This window comes from Vicia villosa, linkage group LG7, assembly GCF_029867415.1.
Source record: "Vicia villosa cultivar HV-30 ecotype Madison, WI linkage group LG7, Vvil1.0, whole genome shotgun sequence".
Taxonomy (NCBI): Eukaryota; Viridiplantae; Streptophyta; class Magnoliopsida; order Fabales; family Fabaceae; genus Vicia; species Vicia villosa.
The window spans coordinates 45,284,137-45,295,672 of NC_081186.1; the positions used below are offsets into that span (position 1 = coordinate 45,284,137).

Below are 11,536 nucleotides of genomic sequence, written 5' to 3' on the forward strand. Positions count from 1 at the left end.
AAATGAACAATAATCATATAAATTTAACTATATTAAATAATCATACAAAAAAAAGACCGTGGGATGGAGAAAGAAAATAATTAATATTTAAAAATAAGGAGTTTGTTTCTCAAATTAAGATAACGATTGATTAAAATAAAATAGATATTGTGTTGATAGTGACCCGTGAGATAAATAAATTATTAATTTTATTAAAATAAAAAATAGATTATTAGTATCTTAATTTTTTTTGGATTTGGATTTAACTGGTTGTGTTGTGTCTCGTGTTAGTTCATAGAAGTTTTCTCAATCATTATTGAAAACTTAAAGTCTATGTGTTTACTTATGTTATTAAAAGTGATCATGATTAAAAACTACTAAAAGTGAATCAACATGCTAGTAAGATAGTCATTTTCCTGTGCGGATAATTTTTTTTGAAATAATAGTATATAACTATTATAAATGTATCAAGAATAAAAAAATATTAAATTTTAATGTATGATTAACAATGATGATATAAATTTAAATATATATTAATATTTAAAATGGTACTAATTGGTTACACATAAAACACAGCGATAAATAATTAGAAAATTACATAAATTTTACTTCATAAAGGAAAACAATCACTCAAAATATTAAACAGAAACATTGAAGAAAAATATGTATTATTAATTTAAACTATTGAGTAGATCCTTATATCTGAGTAGGTTTATAGCTTAACAAACAATCGATGTCAATGGGCCTGTAAAAATATTAGGAATTTTATTGGATTATAACTCATAACTCAACATTTATATTTATAAGGAAATAAATATATAAAGTAATAAAATTTGAATGTTTTTATATCAAATTAGAGGATTAACTTATATCATTAAATAAAAGTTACACTATTTATACTTTTGTAATGAAGCAAACTAATAAAAATATATAAGTTAATAAAGCAAGCTTTTTTCTTAAAAAAACATTAAATAAAAATAAATTTTTAGGGTAGTACACGTAAACATCACACACTCAACAAAAGACATATAAAATAACACTATGAGTAATGTATAAACTGAACATAAGTCCAAACAAATACCCACTTGATATCATATTATCTTGTCTCATTCAAACACTTAGATAAATAAAATATTTTCTTAATAATTCAATGTGGTTATTTTTCATATAATTTAATGTTGATTTTGAAATATGGGACAATATGCACTTTGCATCATACGTCTCTCTCCTTGGATAAACCGACACCGAAAAACATATTTGGTGGTTGATATTCTCCTCTTACATGTTCTATGTGAGGGAATAAATAAAAATGGAGGACCAAATTGATACACCCTATAAAATGAGGGACCTAACTCATTGCAAAAGCAGCCATATAAGCACAAAACCCATCAAAGAATGCTTGAGGGTCACTGATTTTTTTCAAGGTTTGACCACTCCACCACCAGAAGTAGTTACCCACAAACTCATGCTTATGACTGTTTCTTATACTCCTTGACAAAAATAAATAAGCATAACACATTTCACTAACTATTATATTCAAGGTTTGATAATCCATGCATTGTTTGCTCTACATCCTAGCCTTTCGTAGCATGTTCAAGACATTAAACCGAATACATTTGTTCGGACCGCACCACACATAGTTGGCCTGCATACATTGCACTTCGCAACCTGAACCAATACACCATATGTCTACTTTCTCATGAAGATGCAGTGTCATTGAACCTCCAAATTAGAACTTCTGTGGCAATCAAGTCGCTGGGATTAACAACAACTCTATAAGCAAATGGATGCTAGAACCTGCAAACAAAAATTCAAACCAACACATTACATCTTCATGTCAGTATAATTGGACCCTCCAAATAATGTATTTTATTATGCCTTACATTTTTTTTGCAAGTTAATCTTGTGAATTTTGGTTTATGAAGAACTGAAATGACTTCAATAAATTTTCACCGACTATTTATCAACCTATGAGCATGTGATTCAAAGTTAGATACTTGCAATGAGGGGTTTGGAAAAAGTTGAGGATCCACAATCATCTCTGCAACATGACAATTTTTTATATCTGTAAACAGTAAATAATTTCATGCATGAATCAAGTGGACTACAATTCTTTTAAACTTTGATTTTGTAGTAATTGTTCATGACATTTAAAGTATTTTATGATCAATGGCATAGCTGACTTATCAACAAAAGCTAAAACATGGAACACTTATTGCAATTGCAAACAGACTGTCATGAAAAAGAATATATACCATAACTTAACATTTAGTAATAAATACATAATTAACAGACATTTAGAAATCAATTGTAAATTTCCTGCAGGAACATATCACAAATTTGTGGAATGAGTTTGTGCTTTTTGGGACAACTTTTTGATAAAGTAAACTTTCCTTGCCTCCAATTTGATTCTTTACACAGAGAGAGGTGAAGCAGAGAGAGAAGTTAGAAAATGAGATCATTTTCTCAAACTGTCCTTGCCTCTAATCAGTCATTGATTAGCTCTTGTAGTTGATATGTTCATTCAAAAGCACACTTTGTTCCCAATATTCTTAAGCTCCTTACATAATATCATATCAAGAGATATCAAGAGAGTTGTGATAAAAATCCCTACAAATGTGCCTTTGCAAATTAGAAAAAACCAGCATCACATGATAAGAAATATCGTTTAACTATACAAATAAATAAAAAGGTAAACAATTATAGCATATATCATTTTTTAAGAAGAATCATCAAACAATTCTATTAAAACTCACATAACATAGTTTTTATTGTTTCATGACAAACTTTCAACAGAATTGAACCCAAAATGAGTTCAACAAAAAAATCAAATAGCTTCAAAGCAAGGAAAAGTTAATTACAAAGAAATTAAATTCAGGCTCACCCATGTAACGATGGAACACACAACATGTGTAGACCCTTGTTTTGGTTTGGTTTACTTGTTTCCTTAGATGAACTGAGGGAAAACATGAGGCAATGTCAACCTTCAACGCCGACATTTGTCCTTACTATACTTCTCGACAACATTTTTGCCCAAGATATCAATTTTAGTTCCACCATAAAATCTGTTTTAATATCTGCAAGCATCAAAACAGATCCAAAATCATTATCCATTATGAAAATGAGAAAATATGCTTAACTTATATTATAATATAAACTACTCCAACGTTTCTGATGTTGGCTATGAATTCATCACAAAACAACACAATTCAAGTACCAACATAATAATACATGTCTTACTTAAACTTTAATGATGCAAAGCAAAAACTGTGTTTATTAGCAGTAGTACCATACTCAGATATTTTGGTCCTTAACTCAAACAATGATAGAAAAAGTTGAAAACTATCCACATAAAAATAAGCTGCGGACAGTGAGAAACACAAATAAAAGTATATCAAACCTACAATAGTTTAGTCTGGCAGCACTCAAAGTATCTTCAATATTCTTGAGTCTTTCATTTCCTAAATTGCATTTGTTCCCAGTTATGCCTTGCTAACATAGTTTGAGACATGAGAAAATTGCGCCATCTCAATGCTGACAAGAATTGTACTCTGCAACATCAATTGACATATGTAATAAAATTTGCAGCAACTATTAATGTAAAAAAACCAGAATCAAAATTCAATTTTAAGAGACAAAGTATAAAAGAAAACTGAATCTAACCTTCATCATGTCCATGATTCCTGCCATTGGATCTTTCAATTTATCGATGGTTGGCTTCAGCTGCAACATCAACAGAAAAAAATTACTACTTCATCACATTGTGAAACAAATACAAGAAACTGTCATCTAATTCACAGCAGTTTACTATACTGCTTTTTGGTTTTCGGCATCTTGATTCTATAATGAATCAAATAGGGAAAATATGACAGCAATTATATAAAGTAAGAAGCAAATATATCGTGAGCACATGAAAACTTACAACAATTGTGATTACACCTTCTTTTCCAACTCTCTTCATAAACTTTGCAATTAACTCACCAATTTCTCTCTCCCCATTAGCAAATATGGTCACCATATGTAAATCCTGTGAAAACATATAAACAAATAAGTACCAAAATTCAACCACATTATAGAAAAAGAATGACTTAGAATCACATTTTATCCTTCTCATTTTAGAAAAGATTTGTTTCTTACCTGCTTCTTTCTTTTGAAATTAAAATCCTAGCAAAAATAAATAAAAACACCATAAATCTACTCATTCAGGACCTATTCTGATAAACTCTTTCCCGTAAACTCTTTTCAAGATATAAGAATAGATCTAAGTTCCAACTATGAACTCACAGGGAGAAATAATGAAAGAGAGATTGAAATAAAAGATGAGTTTTGATACCATAGAATCGAAGACGAAGATTAGTGTGGTTATGGGTTTCTGCCGTTTGCTTCGAATCTTTGTCTTCGATCTTGACATGAGTTTCTGTAGTTTGCTATGGGTCTCAGAAGGTTTATAGAGAGGGAACATATCGGAAAAAATTTAGGATGTGAGAGGCCAATGTGATTCACTAACTCATCTTTGTCATCGGTCTTTACATATTTCATTGGACTTTTTCACATTAATTTGTTGCCTTGGTTCAAAGCTTTTCCCATTCTCGGTGGAAGAGAAAGAAAGAGAGAGAGTGAATATTAGGGTTGGAGAAATGAAAGAGAGAGAAAAAAATGGGGGAGTAGTGTTTTGGGGGGAAATAAGTTTTTCAATGTAGACCAATAAAAATGGAACATTTGGTGCAAGAATGAAAAAGTGAATGGTTATTTTGTTAATTACTTAAATATCCAATTTGTAGTGTAAATTATTTTTTAGAAAAGGGCATTTTAGAGAGTTTGGTCAATCTTATAATAATGGGTAGATAGTAGATATGTTAATATGTTGCTTGGCTATGTTATTCGACACAATACAAATATATAACTATATCTTAGTAAAAGTAGAATGAACATGTCTAATACAAAAACATTTTAACCATAGCATACAAAATTTTGTTAAGAAAATCATTCAAATATAATTAAACTACATGATGTTTGACTTAAAAAGATCTTTGATTTAAAGTTTGTGACTATAGTTGTACACAACCAAACTGCACACAATCAAGTTGCACAAAACATTGCTAAATATTTGAATTACATTTGAATATCCTCTCCACAATAATTACCACCAAAATCTCAATTAGTATCAAGGTTGTTGAAAGAATCACACCTATTTCGTACCTCTCCATTCTTTCCCACCTTAACATTCAAAACACTTACCTTACGCATAGCATGACCAAAATCCTCAAAGAATTTGCTTTCATTTTCCGCATACAATTCCACAAATGGCTTTGTCCTCTTGTCCTCAAACATTAAACTATCCGTAGCCAATAGACCTAACCCTCTTTTCACATTCTTATAATACATGTTGTCAAACTTCTTAGGTGTCATCACGTCATTGTAGGCCGACATCGCGGGGTCCTTTTGGTAATTTTGGCAGAGTTTCTTTAGCCCCGCGGCAAATTCTGGTTTATATTTTGGATCAGTTTCAGCGGTTTTGCTGAAATTGTAGAGCCGGTTGCTAAACTCTTTGCAATGAGAGAATCCTATTGTGTGTGCTCCTACTAGAGCCACCATCTCTTGAATTGTAAACCCTTTTGATGTGAAAATCTCTATCACCTAGCATAGTCAGACATTTAGAAATTATACTAACATCGTTATGCACGAGTCTTTGAACTCTGTCTAAAAATATTAGATAAAAAATTATTAAAATGAAATAGATTAGTTTCATTTATAACCTGATTCATTGTCATGTTTGGTGTTGGATATTTGTTTTCCGCGTCAACAGCTCTGGAGACTAGACTATCTTTTCTACCGAGGCCTAACTCGTAGAATGGACCGCCGACTAAGACGACAAGGTCACGCGCGGCTGTTGCGATTATGTCAGAGCATGAGACAATGCCGGGACATTCCAACTCCAACATGTTTTTAGCGCGCGTCACCACGTCAAATCCATCTCCTGAGAGGGAGAGATTGATGTCTGCATCACGCTCTCCCTTATTGAAGGCATTTGAGGATATCAAAACGGAGGCGTCACAGCCTCCAATCATGCAATCATGGAAGAAGAGGCGGAGTGTAGCACCAGCTGTGGTGGGCGTTAATTGCTGCTTCGCGGCCACGGTTTCCTCCATGATGTCTAAGAATCTTGGACATGATTTTTCATAGTAGTTTGGGGTGAGTTTGGATTGGATAAAGGGAAATAAGGCTAGGAAAAATATAATGAAAATGTGAGATTTGTATTTACAAATCATATTGTTTTTAATATATCAATATTATTAGAATTCAAATTTATATTCAAAATTGAATCTTTTGAAGAAATGTTTATGATTTGTTTGATTAAGGTTAACGAGATGAATGAGTTATTGTACTATGGTTGATGAGATGAGGGAAATTTGGTATTGTGTGAAGGAATGAAAGGTTAAGGATATGAGGTTGTAGTAAATGGCATTAAATTATATGTGGAAGAGAGGACTTAAAGGAGGTGATGGTTAATTTTAGAGAGGTTTGTATATTTCATGATTATGCTTTTTTTCTTCATTTGGTTGAAGAGAAACTTGTCAATCTTGAGGTCCAAATTGAATATAGATAGTGGAATGTTTAATGGTTATTAGTAATTGTAATTTCGTATTCAAATTGTATATGACATTGCACGATGTAAATATCCTAATTATGAAAAATTTATTGTATTAGTTTTAGTATATTCAAAAACTTGCTACTATTACTCACTTATCAGCAAAATATTTAGGCTTTATTGGGAGAAATAAGTACTTGAATGACAAACATAATATACTATGATTCATCAAATAAGAATTTCTTCGGTGACTTACTAGTATTTTTTAAATGCAATGCTATTCATCGCAAGGCTTTTGACCAAGAATATCTCACGAATTGTGTTTGACCAATAAAATCTCGTTCTGAAATGAAATATGGGATTAATGGATGTAATTTAGGTCAAACTTTCTTTTATATAAAATGAAAGTTTTAAATATATAATTTCTAACATCGCAAGGTTTTTGTTCAACTATAACCACCTCAAATCTTAATAGGTATGGATGTCGATATAATATATATGGGGATAGTTTACTGAGCATAAGAGGGAATGGTCTGCGATGGAACTAATGAGGGTGATTGCCCAATGGAGTTTGGCCGTTTAAGGGGTCCTGAGTATAGTAGGTTGTTCAAAGCATACAAAGCAAGATGGTCGGTAAAAAATTAGTTGGGCTTAAGCCCCAAAAAAACAACCAATCTTATGTGATACACATGGTTTCGGAGGTGTCTAAGGAGAAACAACTGAGGAATCTGAGTAGCGGGAAAAATGTTCCTCCCACGATCAAGGGATGACTGATCACCTCTATTGCATGCTTTTTTTTTTGGAAGGGATGGGAAAACCTTCTCTTTAAATTTTAGCCCAGGCCACTATGATCTTCTATAAATGCCTTTCCAATATAGAAAAGGGTATCATGAACTTTCACCAGACCCCCACTAAAAGAAGGTTCCTTATGAGTCCTGCATGAGCACGCATTCCCCAACTTCCACTAACCCCAAACACACCAAAATTTATCAAGGAAAAGGTGGGCATCCCTATTGTACTCAAGCGAGCACTAGGATATCTCACCATCCATAGAAATCACACAAGCAAAGCCTTTTGCATCCTATACGAGCAGGTTCTCACCTTCTATTGTACATTTAGAAAGTAAAAATGGCGTTCAGCGTGTTGTCTGGTAAAACTAACCTAAGTCACACTCATCTTCAGCTCACAAGCCACCTGAATCATCTCCTAAGAGTGGTGACAGAGGAAGGCATCGTAACACCCACCACATTGGCCACTTTTATCATGCCATACCAATGGGATTGTTAGGGTCGTAAAATCCATCTCCTCATATAGGAGAGACGCTCGACAAGTCATGGCATTGAATGGCACGCTTGCCAGCCCCATACCAAGTTCAATAATGAAGTTAGAACATAAAATCGCTTGCTCTAAAAAGGACGTCATAGGTATACATCCTCATAACAACGACCTCATGATTGTCACGGTGTAATATGGCGATTGAGATATAAAGCAAGTATTCATTGTCCCAGGATGATCAACACATGTCCTATTATGGGGAGTATTTGAAATTTTGCAATAGATCTAGATGCCATCTAGGCATTCCAAGGCATGTTGAATGGGATTTTAGTAAAGCTCATAATGGTAAAGAGCCACCTTACTCTCAAGATCGTATTAAGGATGAAAGAGAACTCGAAGATGCTCAAGGTCAAATATCTCATGGTATAAACTCTTTCTACATACAACATCAGCATAGGAGGCCTGCCCTCAATCTTTTGGGCATTACTTTGTCGACATAATACATAAGTATTAAGTAACTGCTCCCTAGCAAGTAGAGTAATCTAAGGTGATCAAGAGATTTCCCAAGAATGCTACTAGTGTAGCATAAGGATAAGTTGGAGGGAGATGGCTGTAACCAATGTTCTGCAACAAGATGTGAAAAAAGTATATTCTGTAAACTTGGACCCTAGCATAGACCTCGAGAAAGAAATAATGACGCCCATATAGGCTATAAAGGAGGTCCAGACTGGGCCCTAGGAATTCCAACCCACCAAGTTATGTACCTCCCTTACTAAACTGAAGATGGAGAATTTATCGCCCAACTTAGAACAAATATTGATTTATTCGTGAAGGCTCATTTGGACATGCTTGGTATAGACGCCAATGTGGTCTGCCACTTTTTCCCTATACATTTTACTGTGAATTTTGTGATACAGAGAAATCGCAAAGTTGGCAAAAAAGAAGAGGGTAGAGATCGATGAGTAGGTTGAAAAGTTTAAAAATGTAGGTTTTATAACTAAGATCAAATACCCAACTTGGGTAACTTACATGGTCTTGGTTCAGAAGGAAACAAATAAATGGCAGATGTGCGTCAATTTCACTAATCTTAACGCAATATTCCCTAAAGATCTATATCCATTGCCCAACACTCATCGACAAGTCCCCTTGTTATAAGACTCTAAGCTTCATGGATGCCTACTTTTGTTATAACCAAGTAAAGATGGAGCCTTTGATTGCGTCCAAGACGACGTTCATGTCCAACCATGATAATTACTACTACATTGTCATGTCATTTGTGTCATACCCCAAATTTGACCCCTAAAACATTTAGGTTTTGCATCATCAAAGAGCATTCATACATCTCACATTTGTTTTTAACTTGCATCTCTATGTCATATGATAAGTCATTTTTTTGCATCTTTATAAAAAGTCAACGTTTTGATTTTAAGGACTATTTTGCTAATAGTTCTTCATTCATATCATATCATTAGTAAAAAGTCAAGAATTTGAATTATTTTTAGCCACATTGCATTATCATATACATTTGTGTTTGGTCATTCACTTTGGAATATTTTGGACAATTTCACTTATGGTCTATCTCACATAAACCTCTAACTTTTAATTTTATTCTACAAGTCCAAGTCCATCATCATGGATTTAATTATGCTTTGAATTGAGTCATTCGCTTGATTAATAATCCATCTTTTAAGTCAAATTGCATCATGTTGCATTTTCCACATATTTTGAATTGAATTTAGTTTAAATAATGCTTTAATCAAACAGATTTTTGAATTAATCAAATGTGAATAAAGACAAATGTTGGGATAAATCAAATTTGTAATTTTGTTTTATTTATCATTTCAATCACATATACATTATACATCATACATCATACAAAAATATACAAAGAGACAAAATCCAAATATCAGTCCCTGGACATCATCATGCCATATCCAAATTCCATAGCTCCATGGTGTCATCGTCTTCTTACATCATCAAAAACTCCCTCATGCTCCATGCTTCACATCATCATACAACAAGCTACAAAAGGAAAACCAACTCAGTTTTAAGTTCATCACCACAACTTCAACATCCATTGATATAACACATACACACAATACATTCATCATGCATTTGGGACCACGACTCACACGCATAACAAACTCCAAACAATTTTCAAATTCAGTTAACACAAAACCAATTTAAACAAACACAAGTAAAACCATTGATTCATTTTTTTTTTCACACGGATTGCAAATATAGCCAAATCTCAATCTTTGATCAATCACCCTTCTCACATGGATCACTAACCTCAATTCCCTCCAATTTTTCAATCTCTCATCACAATTCTCACCATCACTCTCCTATTTAATCCCTCACTCACTAGAAAATATTCATCAATGACAATCATCCAATACTCTACCAAATTTATTTTCCCTCGCAAAAGCTCGAATCCTAAACTGGAGTGAAGAGGAATGGGAGGCGGAAGAGTCTCCTTAGAGTGTGTTTGAATTAGGTAATTAGAAATTTTAAAGCAATTTAAAATTCAAAGCAATTCAAATGATTCAATTCATTCATTTTAAATTATTTTATTTGGATGGAGCATTAAGATAAGTCATTGTTAGATTTTTGGTGTCATTTTTTATAAAATTTAAAATTTTTGGACCAAATTAAAAAATGAAAAAGTAGGGACTAATTTGCAATTTTTAAAAATTTGAAGGACCAAATTGTAAATTTTAAAAATTATTAAGGACCAATTTGTAATTTTTTGAAAAATTTTGGGGTCAATTTTATAATTTTGGAAAATATGAGGACCAATTTGTAAAATTTGAAGAAATAATAATAACAAAGGAATTTCAAATTCTTTTGTTTTTGGTGTCATTTCAAAATGATTAAATTTAACTTAGGTGAAATACTCCATAAATTTCCATCGTTTTAACAATTCTTCATTTTTGTATCCAAACAATGGATTTTGGTCAAATCATTTTAAATTCCCTCAAAAAATTACTTTCCCTCATTAAAATGCTCCATCCAAACACACTCTTAAGGTTTTGAATTGATAAGGGTTTTGACCTTTGGGCCCAACCCATTTTTGGTTCACCATCCACCTTCATCTTCCAAGTACCCAACTTTTGTTTCTAGACAATTTTTTTATATACTCTTTAGTTTCATAGGAATCCGCGGCAAAATTCCATAAATTTCAAAAGTGAATATCCGAAGATACTTTTTTTGGAAAAAAAAAGGTTATTTCAGAAATGCATATTCGAAGACATTTTTTTTAGAAAAATGTGACTTCGAAAATACACTTCCGAAAATATTTTTTTAGAAAAGGGGTGTCTTCGGAGATGCATATCCGAATTTTTGGTCTCTAGATTTTTCGGATATGCATATCCGAAAAAACTCAATACTTATTAAAAAATTAAAATTAAGGTGAATCAATACAATTAATAGTATTAATTAAAATATATTATTAAATATATATTATTATAATCAAGATATAATAATAATAATAAAAATATTAGCCTAATAAATATTTAAATCAACTACTTATTTTTAAATATAAAATTAATAATAATAATAATAAAAATATTTATTTACTATTTATTTATTATTTTTTATGATAAATAAAAAATCATTTCATAAACTAAATTTCAAAAATGATTTTATAGTTAAAAAATTCATTTTATAAACAAAATTTTCAAAACAATTTTA

The 11,536-nt window shown here is 32.0% G+C and overlaps 1 protein-coding gene and 1 long non-coding RNA gene across 4 annotated transcripts; both read right to left on the reverse strand.

The window, feature by feature from the left end:
- Positions 1-1,470: 1,470 nt before the first annotated feature.
- On the reverse strand, positions 1,471-4,630 carry LOC131617168 (uncharacterized). 3 transcript variants are annotated; one of them, XR_009288467.1, is made up of 7 exons: positions 4,313-4,630; positions 3,902-4,006; positions 3,643-3,702; positions 3,380-3,530; positions 2,864-3,056; positions 1,863-2,589; positions 1,471-1,776 (listed from the first exon to the last, which is right to left on the reverse strand). It is a non-coding gene; the product is annotated as an uncharacterized LOC131617168 (long non-coding RNA). The 3 variants fall into 3 exon arrangements; XR_009288465.1 differs by having other exon boundaries at positions 3,384-3,530; positions 4,313-4,629; XR_009288468.1 differs by having other exon boundaries at positions 1,863-1,947; positions 3,384-3,530; positions 4,313-4,627.
- A 361-nt stretch (positions 4,631-4,991) lies between these two features.
- Positions 4,992-6,359, reverse strand: LOC131617169 (peroxidase 31-like). The gene is made up of 2 exons (XM_058888518.1): positions 5,736-6,359; positions 4,992-5,616 (listed from the first exon to the last, which is right to left on the reverse strand). The coding sequence occupies exons 1-2, from the start codon at positions 6,246-6,248 to the stop codon at positions 5,134-5,136; spliced, it is 996 nt and encodes a 331-aa protein (XP_058744501.1). The 5' UTR covers positions 6,249-6,359; the 3' UTR covers positions 4,992-5,133.
- Positions 6,360-11,536: the final 5,177 nt, after the last annotated feature.